Below are 17,500 nucleotides of genomic sequence, written 5' to 3' on the forward strand. Positions count from 1 at the left end.
GTTCAATTTTTTTTTTCGATTAGTCATGATTATTTGATGCCTGTGACCTGTGGTTGCACATCCTGTTCTGGGCTCCAGTGCATGTCTTACCTCATCTGCCCACATCTGTCCACCTGTGAATGTCACCCTGATGTCTCTGCATTAACACGATTAAAATAAATAATAGTCAAATTAAAATAACCAGTGAAACATATGAATTTGAAAATAATCCGATGTTTTTATATTAGTGTGACCATCACAATAAAGAAGAAATACATTAAACAATATAAACTAAAGTGCACATAGTCTTTAAACAAAAAAAAGTGCATTTAACTTAACCAAAAATGGCCACTGGTGTGTCTTAAAGTCCAAAAGTTTAAATAAAGCTTCAATTCAAGTAAAATTAAACAATAATGTACAGTTTATAAAAGATTCAGTTCATATATTCTTGATTGCAGTGCAGGAACATGAGCATTTCGACATGCTCTGGTGTGAGGCTGGCTCTCTTCTTTGAGACAATGTTCCTAGCTGCTGAGAAGAGACGCTCAGAGGGAGTAGAGGTAGCAGGAATACTCAAGAATGATTTTGCAGACAGAAAAAGATATTTTAATCATAACACTCTGAAGGAAAAGTGTTGTAGTTTATCACATCATGTATTATATTATGCCAAAATAAAAAAAATAACGGACTAAAATATGTAACAAGCTAATTACTGATTTACTCCAAAACACAAGCTACCTAACGTTAGTTAGAGATGGTTTACTATTCGTATGAACTCAAATACTTTACGAAAAAAGAAGAAAAAACACTAGGACGGCGTAGCTACTCCTATTCACTTGTTTACTATAGCTCCAAACACATTAGCAAACATAACTGAAATTATATTCACTTAACCCTTAAACCGCCATTTACCGCCGCAATTTGCCAACATGCCGGAGCCGAGTATATTCGGAAAAGTACATTTGTTGAACGCCGCAACCGGCTACAGTCAGTTTCCAGTGCAATTTGGAACCACGCCGAAGCCAAGTATATGCGGCGACGTACATTCATTGAACTCCTTTAGCAACTGGCTAAAGTTGTTTCTCAATGCAATTTGCCAGCACACCGGAGCCAAGTATATTTGGCGATGTATATTCATTGAATGCTGCAACCTGCTATAGTCATGTCTCAGTGCAATTTGCCAACACGCAGGGGGTGAGTATATTCGATGATGTACATTCATTGAACCCTGCAACCAGCTATATTTGCTTCACACAGCAATATGCCAGCACGCTGGAGCTGATCAGTCAGTGCCGTATTTTCGTTGAGCAGTCAGCTCACAAGTACTGCCGGCCCCGGCAAAACTGCAGCACCACTGTCTCTGGGATTCAGCCGCTGTACTATTATTATCATTATTATCATTCTTTAATTTAATATTATTTATTGTATCCGTATGCTGCTGCTGAAGAATGTGAATTTCCCATTGGGATTAATAAAGTATCCATCCATCCATCCATCCATCCATCCATCCATGCCTGCCTGCAATCATCAACGTTTACCTATGTGTGTTTGTATGCAGCCAGTTTAAGCATAGTTGACTCTGTGATTTACTGAATTTCATCAATGGCTTCAGTTCCACCTTGAACATATAATAGATTATTGCATTAGTTTTTTTTTTTTTTACATTTCATTTGCAGTGTGTTAAATGATCAGTATTGCAGTAATTGTGATGCTCTTTGCATGAAAAAAAAATGTGTCCCATTAAAATTTCATATTTTCTTTGTGAATTGCGATGTTTACTTTAAAAGTGCTGCTAAAAAGTATTTGGCGTCCAGGGGTACATTAACTCCCAAGTATGTGTCGGTTTAAGGGTTAACTGTCATTGTCAAAACCTTGATATACACACTATAGTGCAAACATCAACGTTAACATGTGACACTAACTTTACACGCTAAAACTTACCTCTCAAGAGACGGCAGGATCACAGCTCCAGGATGTTTACGTTTCAGATGCTCATGCATCGCGGTGGTGCTGCCGTGAAAAGAAAGCTCCGCTTTGTATAATCTACATTCAACTTTTTTTTTCTTTTTCAGTGAAGTGCTCCCACACTTTAGAAAGCTTCTGTTTCAGTTTTTTTTTACATCTCCTTCCCCCTCCTCTATCCAACTCACTATTGCAACCATGTTTATTTTCCTCTACATTCTTCTTCTACTCAGATGTTGTTCTTCATTGGTAGGACTGTGTGCAGTCTTGACAAACAATAACAAACGATACTGCGTCCAGACGTTCATGTAGTGCATTGCAGTTACAAAAACCAACGTGGTTCTTTGTGACTGGAGCCTCTATTGAAGGTTCTGTTTATGACGCGTCGACGATTTTTTGTAGTCAACATCGTCGATTATGTCTGCTAATCGTTGCAGTCCTAATTTAAGATGGTGAGAAACAGAACCTTTCAAAGAATTGTAAGTCAAGATTAGTTTTCTACTGAATCCGTGTGGCAACAGGAATCCAATGAAGAGACCAGAGCAGAGAAGTAAATGATAAACAGAAGACACCAGTTGATCCCACTGCATTCTGGAGAAGCTGGAGAGGTCATATAGCAGTTGAAGGAAGCCCTGATGGGAGAGAGCTTAAATAGACCAGGTGAGGGAGAACTAATGAGTACAACAAGGAGTTGTATCTCATAATTGGTGAGAAAGGGTCGATTGTCTGAATATTGCGAAGGAAGAAACAGCATGAATGGGTCAATGGAGGAATATATTGAATGAATGAAAGTGAGGTGTACACAGTACAGTGATCCCTCGCTATATCGCGCTTCGCCTTTCGCGGCTTCACTCCATTGCGGATTTTATATGTAAGCATATTTAAATATATATCGTGGATTTTTTGCTGGTTCGCGGATTTCTGCGGACAATGGGTCTTTTAATTTCTGGTACATGCTTCCTCAGTTGGTTTGCCCAGTTGATTTCATACAAGGGATGCTATTGGCAGATGGCTGAGAAGCTAGATTGCTTACTTTTCTCTCTCTCTTACGCTGTGATCCGGACGTATGGGGATTGAGCAGGGGGGCTGTTTGCACACCTAGACGATACGGATGCTCGTCTAAAAATACTGAAAGATTATCTTCACGTTGCTATCTTTTGTGCAGCTGCTTCCTGAAACGACATGCTGCACAGTGCTTCGCATACTTAAAAGCTCGAAGGGCACGTATTGATTTTTCACTGAAAAACAAACTCTCTCTCTCTCTCTCCCTGCTCCTGACGGAGGGGGTGTGAGCTGCCGCCTTCAACAGCTTTGTGCCGCGGTGCTTCGCATACTTAAAAGCCAAACAGCCCTATTGATTTGTTTGCTAGAGATTGTTTTCTCTATCTATGTGACATTCTGTGCTCCTGACACTCACTCCTTTGAAGAGGAAGATACGTTTGCATTCTTTTAATTGTGAGACAGAACTGTCATCTCTGTCTTGTCATGGAGCACAGTTTAAACTTTTGAAAAAGAGACAAATGTTTGTTTGCCGTGTTTGAATCACGTTCCTGTCTCTCTACAACCTCCTGTGTTTCTGCGCAAATCTGTGACCCAAGCATGACAATATAAAAATAACCATATAAACATATGGTTTCTACTTCGCGGATTTTCTTATTTCACGGGTTGCTCTGGAACGCAACCCCCGCGATGGAGGAGGGATTACTGTAATCTTGATATTCCTGACCATGACTGATGGTGAAAAGGGATGCATCTTCAACAGCAATGCTCAGAGACAAATATGATGAAAGAGAATCAGAAGGGAACTTTAGGATATGTCATTTTGAAAGGCAAGTTTAAAGTGATGAGCATTCATCCATGATTATAAAGCAGAGAGACAGCTGGAGTTCTGTGCTGAAACCAGTGAATTGTGAGAGGAAGATCTGTCCCATCATCTGCATAGAGGAGGTAGGAGAAGCCATGAGAAAAATAACATTGCTTATGGAGCGAATGTAGAAAGAAAAGAGAAGTATACCAAACACCAATCCTTGAATCACACTCTGTGAAGTGCTTCTGTGGAAAAGAAAATGAATTAGACCAGGAGGCACAAAATGATTAGTCCAATGGCAGAACCATGGATTCTGAGTTTATTGAGGGATGAAGTGGGTTAGCAGTTTCAAAAGCTGATCAAATGTCAAGAAAGATAAGGACACAGGAGAGAGAAACAGCTTGATCTAAGAGGTTTCAACTAAAGCAGTACAGTCTCTGTAGAGTGACACTTGTGGAATCCAGATTGAAGAGTCTCTAGTAGTTTGTGGACTGTGCGTTGTAGAGTCTTGAAAAGGAGTGGCAGAAGGGGAGACAAGATAATTCTCACAGGCACATGGGTTGAGAGAGGGTTTTTTAAGAATGAGGATCACAGGAGACTTCTTGAAATCAGTTGGGAAGATGCAGAGGTCAGTACGGCACTAAAGAGAAGAGATGTAGGGGATGAAGAAAGGAGAAATGAACTGAAAAGATAAGAAGGAATAGGGACCAGTGTACGGGTAGTAGTTTTGTGGTTACATAGAAAGTCAGAAATGTCGGGGTCATTTATAGGAGAAGAGGAGGAAACAGAATAACAACACAGAGGTGAAGAGGATGTTTTAGGAGTTTTGAACTATTTTTAGGTGTCAGTGACTTGGAAGTTGATGAAGGAAGCAAAATCATTAGTTAAGATGGATGATGGTTTTCAAGCAGCAGAGATTAGAGCTTAAAGACTTATTTCTTAAATAGAATAAGTTTGGCACAACTACAACACTACCAGCTATACTGAGCAAGAAGGTGCAGGGCCTTGGTAAAAGATGTCACCATGGCTGAGCATCAGAGAACCTGTCTGAAGATAGGAGATACTTTTAGAAGTAAAACCATCACTGCAGCATTCTACAAAATCTGGGCTTTTTGGTAGAGTGACCAAGGAACACTTGAAAGTCCACTTGTAGTTTACAAAAACACCTCTAAAGGACACTCAGACTGTGTGAAACAAGATTCCCTGGTCTGATGAAACCAAGAATGAAGTGTTTAGTTTCAGTTCTAAGAGTCCATCTGCAGGAAACCAGGCACCACTCATGACTTCTGCAATACTCTTACTACTGTGAAGCATGGTGGTGGCAGCATTATGCTATGGGTTTTTTTTTTCCCAGGGACTGGGAAATTAGTCAGGATTAAGGGAAAGCTGAGCAGAACAAAATCCTTAATGAAAACTTGCTCCAGAACACTGTGGACTTTGGACTGGGTTGAAGGTTCACCTTCTAACAAGTCAATAACCATAAGCACAAAGCACAGGAGTTGCTTAGGGTCAACTTTGTGAATGTTCTTGAGTGTTCCAGCAAAAGCCCAGACTTGAACTCAATCGAACATCTCTAGTGGCACCTGAAATAGCTGTACACTGATGATCTCAATCCAACCTGACAGAGCTCGAGTGCAGCAGCAGAGAAGAATGGCAGAAAACCCCCAGTGCCAGGTGTGTGAAGCTTGTAACGTTATTCTCAAAAGACACAAGGCTGTAATTACTGCCAGTGGTGATTCAGCCTGTATTAAGTTAAGATGAGAATACTTGTATCAATGGGATTTTTAAATATATTTGTATTCTGAGGTATTGAGTGTTCCTTGATGAGAGGAAAATGTGAGTTCAAATGATTTTAGCACAAGACTGCAAAATAGCAAAATTTTAAAAAGTTAAAGGGGTCTGAATACTTTCAGAATAAACTGTGTGTTATACTGTATATAAAATGTATTACACATACACACTTTTAATATGGGTATACAGTAATCCCTCCTCCATCGTGGGGGTTGCGTTCCAGAGCCACCCGTGAAATAAGAAAATCCGCGAAGTAGAAACCATATGTTTATATGGTTATTTTTATATTGTCATGCTTGGGTCACAGATTTGCGCAGAAACACAGGAGGTTGTAGAGAGACAGGAACGTTATTCAAACACTGCAAACAAACATTTGTCTCTTTTTCAAAAGTTTAAACTGTGCTCCATGACAAGACAGAGATGACAGTTCTGTCTCACAATTAAAAGAATACAAACATATCTTCCTCTTCAAAGGAGTGTGTGTCAGGAGCACAGAATGTCACATAGATAGAGAAAACAATCTCTAGCAAACAAATCAATACGGCTGCTTGGCTTTTTAGTATGCGAAGCACCGCGGCACAAAGCTGTTGAAGGCGGCAGCTCACACCCCCTCCATCAGGAGCAGTGAGAGAGAGAGAGAGAGAGAGAGAGTTTGTTTTTCAGTCAAAAAATCAATACGTGCCCTTCGAGCTTTTAAGTATGCGAAGCACCGTGCAGCATGTCGTTTCAGGAAGCAGCTGCACAAAAGATAGCAACGTGAAGATAATCTTTCAGCATTTTTAGACGAGCGTCCGTATCGTCTAGGTGTGCGAACAGCCCCCCTGCTCAGTCCCCATACGTCAGGATCAGAGAAAGTCAGCGCAAGAGAGAGAGAAGAGTAAGCAATCTAGCTTCTCAGCCATCTGCCAATAGCGTCCCTTGTGTGAAATCAACTGGGCAAACCAACTGAGGAAGCATGTACCAGAAATTAAAAGACCCATTGTCCGCAGAAATCCGCGAAACAGCAAAAAATCCGCGATATATATTTAAATATGCTTACATATAAAATCCGCGATGGAGTGAAGCCGCGAAAGGCGAAGAGCGATATAGCGAGGGATCACTGTATATATTCATAAATGACATTCTGTACCAGCAGCACTGCAGAAACAATTTAAAATTTCATATATGTATTCAGAAAGTCTGTGGTAGTGGTGGGCAAAGTTAGAGGCAAAAGTCTTCTGAAACACAGTGTTGAAATGTTTTAAACAGTTTTGCTAGGACATGATTTTAAATGAGCATTTTCATTGAGATATATGTTATGATCTGCCCATTGCAAGGCATGTGCATGGTAAGTAATAAAAAATAAATGCAAACATATAACCTGTAGTATTAGTTTGTTTCTTGAGTTTTTAATGAGGTGGAACTGGAAGTGAACGCTGGCGTTTCTGTCTGCCACTGCTTGCCGGTGCTCTGTTTTGTGTACTTTTACTAGTTGTTTTTTAATCATTTTTTGCCTTTTGCATTGGATCTTCCTTCGCCTTTGCATTGGATTAAAAACTGATAACACGCATTTGCGTCCCTTGCCTCCTTCGGTCTTAACCTGTGTGGGTAAGTGGAATCTTTCTCACTGATTCTCTGCTCAAATAACTAGCTTTGATGAATAGGTGGTCGAAACTGCCCCTTGTCAATTGCTGAGTACTTGTGGAAATCCCAGTGGTAACGGTCTGCTGGCTAACATGTTATTTTAATTGAGCTGAGTGGGTACACAAGGGGTACATTGCTTTGCTTCCAGTCTGGAATTTGCTTGGGTGATTTCTAGAAATCTACTATGATAAACCTCAATTGGTTGTCATGGATTACTATGTCTTCTTTGCTATCTAATGCAGTCACATCTACAAAACAAAAATATTCGCCGGATGAATTGTATTGACTTCGACAAACTATGAATTGCCTGCTGATCTCCTGCTGCACTGCGGCATTCTCCGATGATCAGAGTACGTTCACTGGGGCTTTTCTCGTCGTTTTTGTCTCAGCAGGAGTAGCAGCGGGTCTGTTCCTTCACTTTGTTTTTGAGCGACGTGCTGATCATAACATGCTTATTCTAATGGTAAAATCACCAGAATATATGTCCATAGATGCTTTGAAGTTTGGATTATTTAATACTCTATCTATCTCTAACAAAGCTTTGCTGATTGGTGATTTTATCATAGACACTAAGATGGACTGTTTATCTCTTACGGAGACTTGGCAGCAACCGTGTGATTATTTTCATCTAAATCAAGCGCTCCCTCCAGAGTTTGTCTGCATCTCCAAATCCCATTCTTCAGGGAGGGGAGGCGGTCTCGCAATAATTCACCGCAAAGACCTAAAATTATTATCGATACCTCTTCCAGCGTATCCATCCTTTGAACTGTTAGCTGGCAACCTCTGCGGACCTTCACCTATTATAATTGCTGTTTTATACAGACCTCCTAAACTATCAAGTGTTTTTATTACAGAACTTTTTACTGTTTTAACAACTTTGTGTGCAATGTCTACTAATGTCATTCTAATGGGTGATTTTAACATACACGTTGATGTGCCAACTGATGCACTGACAGATGATTTTAATTAAATCCTTGACTGTTTTAATTTAATTCAATATGTCAACTTTTTGACCCATAACAATGGTAATATTTTAGACTTAGTTTGCTGCTCTGGTATCACACCTCACAATCTTATTCCTATTGAATTACCTATCTCAGATCACAAAATGATCACATTCTGATGTTAGCTTACCTCTCACTAAATTAAAGGTTCAGCATGTAATTTCATTTCGTAATGTCAAGCATGTAAACCCCTATAGATTTATTGCAATCCCAGCCTGTTTCTCCTTCTGCTACCACACCATCAGGATTAGTGGACCTTTACAATGCTGCTCTGTCCTCTGCCTTTGATATACTAGCTCCCTTAAAAACACGGACTGTTTCATTTATTCGCACTGCTCCCTGGTTTACACCTGAACTCCATCAGCTCAAAGCCATGGGCCTACAGTTGGAGCGCCTAGCTAAAAAGACGGGTCTTGTTGTACAAAAAGGAAATGTATTAACATCATATGTTAAAATACAAAAATGCTCTCTCTGCTGCTAAAACTGTATACTATTCTAACATTATCAATACAGGAGGGAATAATACTAGAGCTCTTTTTTCTACAATGAAAAGGCTAATTACACCACCAGAAAATGCCGCTTACCATAACCTCTCTGTTAAATACTGCTGCACTTTTTTGGATTTCTTCAACTGAAAAATTGAAAAAATCCACCAGCAACTTGCTTCCTCTGTCTCTGCTGAAAATGACATACTCTCCACTATCACCCATATTCCCTCACCAGCCACCCTATTCTCAGATTTCAGTTTACCATCTGAAAATAATATCTTGGAGCTTATAACAAAATCTAATTCTTCCACATGCCAATTAGATCCAATACCTACAAGCTTTGTGAAGTCCTGTCTGTCACATATTTGCCCCATATACTTAACTCTTCCCTTACTACAGGCACAGTCCCCCTCTCACTAAAAACAACCTCAATTATTCCAATTCTGAAAAAACCTGGTTTAGACCCAAATATCCTTAACAATTATCTGCCTACTAGGGGGCTCCGCCCCCTGCTCGCTTCGCTCGCCAACCCCTGGTGTTGGGAATGACAAAGAGCGTGATGTATGAATGAGATATAGAATAGTGTGACGGTGTAGATGATGCAAATAGAAAGCAAACAATAAAGTGTGTGGCACAGTGTAAAGGTTTATTTGAAAATTTCTTTGTACACGCCGTTTAAGTGTAAAAGGTAATTCCAGCTCAGAACTTGTAAGGTCATTTAAGATGGTTATTGTTGTGATCAGAGTCAAGTTTGTCAGAGCTTAGAAAGAGTTGTGTCTTTCCAGGAAGTAATGGAATGACTTGGGTATTTATGTTTTCCACATTAATATTTTTTGGACATAATATAGTGCGTTGTGTTAAAAGGGGCATTTGGTCTAATGAGATTGCTGTTCCAAATCTCTCTGTAACTAAGTCGTCGCAGATAAAGTCTTGAGGAATTGTAATAATATGTGGCTGAAGTCCATCTGTATTCGTGAGTGTACCATCTCTCAGTTGTAATAAGCAATTGTTATGATCTGGTTCTGGACATCGTATCTTTTTTACTAACTGTATCTTTTGAAAGCAATGCCAATTGTCTGCGTATTTTAAGGTGCACTGAACAATAGCTGAGTGCATGGCATCTGGAAGAATAGCTAATCACTGTCTAAAATCTCCTCCTCATAAAAGTACCTTTCCTCCAAATCGAATATTATTATTCATAAACGTTTGTAGAAGTTTATGAATGGTGTTGAGTAAGTGACTTCATGCCATTGTACATTCATCAATAATTAACATTTTTTCAAGACGGATGTCACGTGCAGTGCCACCGTTAATGTTCATAGTGGATACCGATTTGTAGGATCTAATGTAGTTGATAAAGATTTCACTTTCAGGTACATCATCAGTTATAAGCTTCTGTAGATATTCAGTATATGAATGTAAAGAAGGCAGTCTAATTTGACCCTTTTGACAACAACGTGTAAATGTATAACTTGTATTGCCAGTTGTTTCTTCAGGGAAGTGAACTGAATGACAATGACTGCAAATGACATTCATTAATCCGAATGAATTTTCCTGGTGTATGTTTTGCTTGTGCCGTTTGAGAGGCGCGTTGTTGCATGTGTAGTATTTGGGACGTGTTGTTTTGGAGCTGTAATCGATTTGCCTGTGCTGTGTGAGAAGCCCGTTGTAGCCTTCGCTGCCATCAACGTATGTCTGAGACGGGAGGTGTTTCGTTTTGAATCCGTGCCTGTTGCGATGCAGCACTTTGATTGATAGTTTGCGTCATGTGGATCTAGGATGTAGATTTGTGCATATTAAATGAAGTATTGTAGGATCTAATGCAGTTCATAAAGGTTTTACTTTTAGGTACATCGTTAGTTAGAAGCTTTAGATGAGCTTTGCGTTTTTGGAGTCGAGTCATTTTTTCTTTTAGAAATATGGATAAGTAATAAGGAGTATTGCACTCACTGTTAATATGGAGCCTTTTCTGCGGTTGAACGGTTAATAGTGCCTTATTGTAATGAGATCCACCTATGCTGCATAGCCGTCTATTTTGTTGTTTCTTTCGTGTTCGTGTGTTTGTTCCTGTTATCCTTTCCTTTTCGTTTTGTACCCGTGACCGTGTATTCATGACTTGTTTCTTTCTCAGCATGCGAAATATGGATAAGTAATAAGGAGGATCGCAGTCACTGTTAATATGTTTCCTTTTCTGCAGTTGAACGGTTAATAGTGCTTTATTGTAAGGAGATACACCAATGCTGACACCTATGCTGTCTAGTGTGAAGGTGTTGATGTTCACTTTAGAATATGTGGCTTTGGGTGTCACTTCTTATGGATGTGTGGGGGGGGGGGGGGGGGGGGGGGGGGTTAGGGATTGTTGTCGCGCGAGCGTCTTCTTTCTTTTTGTGTTCCTGTGTCTTGTTGAATGCCCCTGTTTGTGTGTGTCCCGTCCCTTGCTTGTAGGGTCTGTGGGGTGGTTTTGTGTTCTTTTTTTTGTGTTCCATGGGCTTGTTCAATCCCCCTCTTGGTGTGTGTCCCGTCCGGTGCCTGTAGGGGCGGGGGGGTGCCTTGCTGTTGTGCGCGAGCCTCTTTTTTTTTTTTTTTGGGTCTAGTTTCGTGTGCAATGTGTTTCGTGCTTTGCCTGCGTTTCCTCATTTCTCCATTTTTCCTGTGCTCATTCCTTTTTTCTGTGGTCTTGTCCGCCTCTCGCGGCCCCTCATCCGCCTCTCTCGCCCTCTTTTGTCCGCCTTTCTCGGCTCCTCAGCCGACTCTCGCGGACTCTTTTTGCGCCTGCGCAGTACGTCTTTTTGCAGCTACGGCCCATTGCCGGATGTGCCTGCGTCCATCATCCGGTTTAGCATTCTCGGTTAGTAATATGGATTTCAAATGTTCCATTCATATGTAAAGTTCTCAAAAAGATAGTTGCCTCCCAACTCCAGTCCCATCTTTCAAAAAATAACCTTTTTGAACAGTTTCAATCTGGGTTTGATCCTAAACACCGCACAGAAACTGCTCTGGTCAAAATCACAAATGGTCTTCTCCAGGCAGCTGATATGAGACTTTTATCAATTCTTGTGCTTCTTGACCTCCGCTCCACATTTGACATCATATCCCATCAGACACTTGAAACGACTAGCAAGTTTTGAAATCTGTGGCCTTGTCCTCCAATGGTTTTCTTCCTACCTCACTGATAGGAGGCAATTTGTTCAAATAAAGGGCTTTAAATCTGAGAATGCAATCGTTACTCAGGGAGTCCCGCAAGGTTCTGTTTTGGGGCTACTTCTTTTTCTCATTTATATCTTCCCAATAGGTAATATCTTCCGGCACCATGGTATTAAATTTCATTGTTACGCTGATGACACGCAGCTATATCTACCCACTAAATCCACTTCTGTTTTCCCTCCAGATACTCTTATGGCATGTCTCCAAGACATAAAGACATGGATGACTCACAATTTTCTCCAACTAAACAGCAATAAAACTGAGGTGCTCCACATTGGTTCTAAATCCACACTTGCTAAGGTTAACCAGTCTTCTATTTTAATTAACAATATTAACACAAGGGCGGCACGGTGGCGCAGTGGTAGCGCTGTTGCCTCGCAGTTAGGAGACCCAGGTTCGCTTCCTTGGTCCTCCCTGCGTGGAGTTTGCATGTTCTCCCCATGTCTGCGTGGGTTTCCTCCGGGCGCTCTGGTTTCCTCACACAGTCCAGAGACATGCAGGTTAGGTGGATTGGCGATTCTAAATTGGCCCTAGTGTGTGCTTGGTGTGTGTGTGTGTTTGTGTGTGTCCTGCGGTGGGTTGGCACCCTGTCCGGGATTGGTTCCTGCCTTGTGCCCTGTGTTGGCTGGGATTGGCTCCAGCAGACCCCCGTGACCTTGTGTTCGGATTCAGCAGGTTGGAAAATGGATGGATGGATATTAACACAAACATCTCTACCCAGGTGAAGAGCCTAGGTGTCATTCTTGACAGTACTCTCTCTTTTTCTTCACATATAAGTAATGTTTCTCGGACTGCCTTCTTCCCTCTTTTTCTTCCCATATAAGTAATGTTTGTCGGACTGCCTTCTTCCATCTCCGAAACATTTCTAGACTTCGTCCTGTTTTTACCCAACACAGTACTGAAGTATTGGTTAATGCCGTAGTCACCTCATGTATAGATTACTGTAATGCTATTCTATCCACAAAAATGTATTCATTGCTTACAACTTATTCAAAATTCTGCTGCCAGGATAATAACCTGTTCTAAATCCACTGAACATATTACACCTATTCTCTCTCAACTTCACTGGCTCCCTGTTAACTACAGAATACAATATAAAATACTACTCTTAACATTTAAAGCTCTCCACAGTCTTGCTTCCCCCTACCTCACTGATCTACTACAGACTTACACTCCCTCTCGTTCACTCAGATCCTCACCTGCAGCTTTACTTTCTGTACCACACATCAAACTCTATTCTATGGAAGCTCGAGCATCCTCTCATAGTGCTCCTCAACTCTGGAATTCTCTTCCCTCTCATATTAGTCAGCTTGACTCAATATCACATTTTAAAACTGTCCACAAAACTTATCTTTTCAAACTGGCATACCAATTGTGAATTTTGCACGGTTATCTTTGTTTATTTGCTAATTATTGCTTTTTGGTTTATCATTCTCTTTGTTTTATTTTACTAATATTGTTTAATTTCATGGTAATGTGACCTTGAGTGATGATAAAGGCGCGTATTAAATAAAATGTATTATTATTATTATTATTTTTTTTTTTTTAATGGGCTGTGATCTTTTTTTATTGTATATGAAAATATTTTTTAATAATTAGCATAATGCTAAAAGTATGTTTTAGCTTACATTGCTTAAAGTTGATTTTTATCTTATGAAATATGTTGTATATTACTGTTCTTGTGATGCTAACACCTTATATCAAATATTTAAAAAATGTCAAGGAAGAGTTAGTGTCTTTAAATTGATCTGGGGGTAAATTCCAAGAATTCAAAAGAATGTATTCTGTAATACAGTAGATGGCAAAAGGACTGTTTATTATCCTTAAGAATTTTTGAAGTCTTTTTAAGATGTGGGGGTTGCCACTAATGCTGAAGGGCCAAATATGGCTGTCTAATTTAAATCGCCTCATTACTACCAGTATTATATTTTGGTAGATTAAATAATAAAAGTTTTCATTACAAAATTTGAAGCTAATTTTTGTTTATACATTTTACCAATGGCTAACAAAAATATTACATTTACAAATTCACCCGGACAGTTCCAATGATTATTTTGATAATAAATTAATTTGGCGATTATTTTGTTGTTTAATCAATTAGATTGCTAAAAAGAAATTTTTTTTTTTCATTTGAGATTAAACTCAGACTTGTATAAAATTTTCAGAATTTTTTTATAACTATTTGTAGATATTTTTAATAAAATGTTTTTTTTTTATAAAACATTTTTATAGAATAATAAATTCACAAAAAACTAATAAATAAAAATACAGTTAGTAGCACTTCTGGCTCTGGTTATGTAATGAATGCAAACTGAATTTTCTTAAAAAAAAAAAAGCACAAAGTTTTCAATTAACTAACTAAACATCCATTGTAGCTTATGTGTTCAGAATCATATTAAATCAGCACTTCAAAATTTAAAATGTTATATGTTTTTTTTTTTGTTTCTGTGAAAGAGACTGTTTACTGGCAAAGCATCATGTAAACATCTGACCTCCAAAATATTCCACCATGGAGTCTGCTGCACCATCGTGACTTTATTAGCTTTTATAAGTCTGCAGGAATGTTTAAAATTAGTTCAGCACAGTGAACATGTTGGTTGGTTTGCTGTTGGAATCACTGCTGCACTCGCTGCTCTGTACTACCTGTAAGATGCTAAAGTCTTCGACTTTCTTTGAACATGGAACTGATTTGTATTTTAAAAAAATATCTTTTTCTCCTTGGACTGGGACTTCCGTTTATTTGCATCCGTTTTTTGTAAGCATACATGCTGCTAACTTTACATGTGTTTGCAAGCGTGTAATACATCACCATAATTTAGCAGAGTGACTGCATCAAACAACACTCAAATATGGCAAGTGAAATTCTGAACATTTAATAGCTAATGGCTAACAACACATTTTTAGTCACCTAATATAAAATTCTGTCACATATGCAAGTGTTTTATTTGCATTGTAGAAGGCTGAAATGTGATTCAGATTATACCTCATTTCAAAGAGAAAATTATGTCATTATGCCTAACCTAACTAACACTGTTCATCTATCTGTATCACAAAATGCTGAAGTAACATTCAGCCTATTGGTATGATGGCTTCTCTTCCTCCTTTACAGAGACTGTAATGGTATGTTTCCTTTTCAAATGTTCATGCATCACCATTGTGCTCACATGCCATACGAGGTCAAACCTACACATTTTGCAACTCACAACCTTTTGTTCGGAGTAGAGTACTTTCAACTCTGGAAGTCTTTCGTCATAGCGTCTGCCATTTTTCAAATGGGTTCACAACTGAATGGTATCCGTCAATAAGGGCGCGCACATAAAGGCGACCTTCAAAAGGGCGACCTCAATTGGGCGCGGTGAATAAAAGCGCACATAAATAAAAGCGATCTTCAAAAGGGCGACCTCAATTGAGCGCCGAATAAAGGCGCGCGCAAATAATTTTTCATTTCACCTCTTGAGACTGAAGATAGTAGTCTTTTTCTTCAGAAAAGCCAACTTTTTGTGAAAAATGTAAAAAAAATTCTGTTACAGAAATATGTAGAAAATACACAACTAACAAATGTATTAACACTGTACATGACAGTTTTGAAGCAGTCAAAACTTTTTGCAATATGTGTTGCACCACTGCTCCTGTCTTTCACCATCAATCTAATTGTCAGTTTCTTCTGACAGTTCAGAGTCACCAACAATACACAAACCCTCTACTGCTGAAGTGTTAGTCACTCTCTTTTTTTCTAATGACAATAATTTTTCCAGTATTTACTTCCATGTAGTAAAGAAAATTAATCTCTGAAATGGATGTGATGTAGTTAATCTTTTGGTCTTGAGAGCCATCTAGTGAATAAAAATACCTTCCAAACTGCTTCTTTTTGTTTAGCCTTTCACCCCCTTGACTTTTGTTGACACCTTCCCTTAAAGATCAAAGGAGGTAGTCCAATTTAATGTTGTACTATGTACCAATTATGATGTTTTTACATCAAGGTGTTTTACACCAAATCCCTGATCAGTTATTACAGCAATTTTAGCCTCTATGTAAATGTAACCACATTTTCGTCACCCAAATACTGCAAATTGTATACTGTTGTGTGTAAACTACATTAAAAGATGCTGGCTATTGATTAATTGGTTTTATGATTTAAAATTCTTTTTTAATATAAATACCGTTCAGTACTAACGTACATATGACTGCTTTTGTAGAAGCGTATATCTTTTTCAAGTAGTTACCATTACTATTCATTGTTTGCATATTGTTCATGTTCATGTGCATTTCTTATGCTTACCTTTGATAAAAATGCACTACTATGCAAACATAACACTTAGATGAACATAGAGTACAGAAAAGATCAGAAAAAAATACCCTACAGTGTCTCTGGATCTATTTAAATGGCTGCCTTTGGATTCCCCGTATAGTGCCACACACAAGAATTCTCTTTCACACTCTTCTCACACTTCATCATTTACATCTTTACTCCGTTTGACTGTGCATTTATCATTTAAGTTTCTCTAACAGGACTAAAGGCCTGCCCTATTACAGGGATAGCATGGTTTAGCATTTTTTTTTTTTTTTTTGTGTTTGTTTTCCTTGATCAAGTGGTCTGTCCTTACTCTCTGTCGTGCTTATCTTAGTGTCTCTGTCTTATGATCTTAAGAGGCATGACGCACAATACCTATGCAACATCTGCTTGTTATCCCTGTATCCCCACCCTGATATATGTTGGGCCTCTGTTGCTGCCAATATGGCTCTCTGTCTTTAAGACATAAGTGGAGACCTTTGGTGGGATTCTGGTGGCAGCCTTTCTCTGATAGCCTCTTGTTAGATGGTTGCCACTTCACAACATATGTATTGTGCACAAAGCATACGTAAGTCCAGTGTCATTTGCGTATTGACTCGCAAATCATTTCCTCATGATTTGTACATTGTTGTTCTGGTGAAATGCTCACCTGGATCATGCCTTACCATTTATAAATGTCGAGTCTGTGGTTTGTAGTTTTCAAGAAAAAGAGACGTTATGTGTAGAAGTGTAGTGGACATAACTGATAGAATCTTTAGGCCAGAGATCTTGGAGTTCCTTCATGTAAGTAAACCAATTTATATAATGCTATAGTTACTTCACTTCTTTGAAGTACTTTGCTGTGCAATATTGGTTATTTCTCATTAGAGCACTATACTGCCGAATTAACTAAAATATCCTTCCTTTCAGGTAAACTCCAGACAGTGGCAGAAAAAGAAGTCAAGGGTGCTGTTTATTCCATGGTTGAATTTAATGGGAAGCTACTGGCAAGCATTAACAGTACGGTAAGTATATGATTAACACCAGCTATTTGGCATTTGCAAAACAATCATGAATAATTTTACATAATTATTAAGCATTAAAAAGTTGTTAAAGTTTCCTTGTTCATAATATCGCCAAACTGAAGGAGTTTGTGAGAAATATTTCAGTATTGTAAACCCTAGTATAATCAATTCACATAAGAGCTGTGCATAAACCTGTTCTTTTAATTTTTTTATGTTTTACTAGTGTTTTATTTTTTCTATTAAGCTTTGGGTTTTAAACTTCATTCCTGGGGCCTCATTTATAAGCTACATACACAAAAAAAGTAGCTGAAAATGTGCTTACTCAATTTCCCATGCCAAATGTTGGG

At 38.9% G+C, this 17,500-nt stretch overlaps 1 protein-coding gene across 1 annotated transcript in view; it reads left to right on the top strand.

The window, feature by feature from the left end:
• ddb1 (damage-specific DNA binding protein 1) overlaps nucleotides 1-17,500 on the top strand; it is a 193,674-nt gene that overhangs the window by 120,548 nt on the left and 55,626 nt on the right. The window contains exon 21 of the mRNA XM_051921945.1: nucleotides 17,059-17,153. Within this exon, the coding sequence (XP_051777905.1) occupies nucleotides 17,059-17,153 (95 nt within the window). The remainder of the gene's footprint in view (nucleotides 1-17,058; nucleotides 17,154-17,500) is intronic.

Source organism: Erpetoichthys calabaricus, chromosome 2 (genome assembly GCF_900747795.2).
Source record: "Erpetoichthys calabaricus chromosome 2, fErpCal1.3, whole genome shotgun sequence".
Lineage (NCBI taxonomy): Eukaryota > Metazoa > Chordata > Cladistia > Polypteriformes > Polypteridae > Erpetoichthys > Erpetoichthys calabaricus.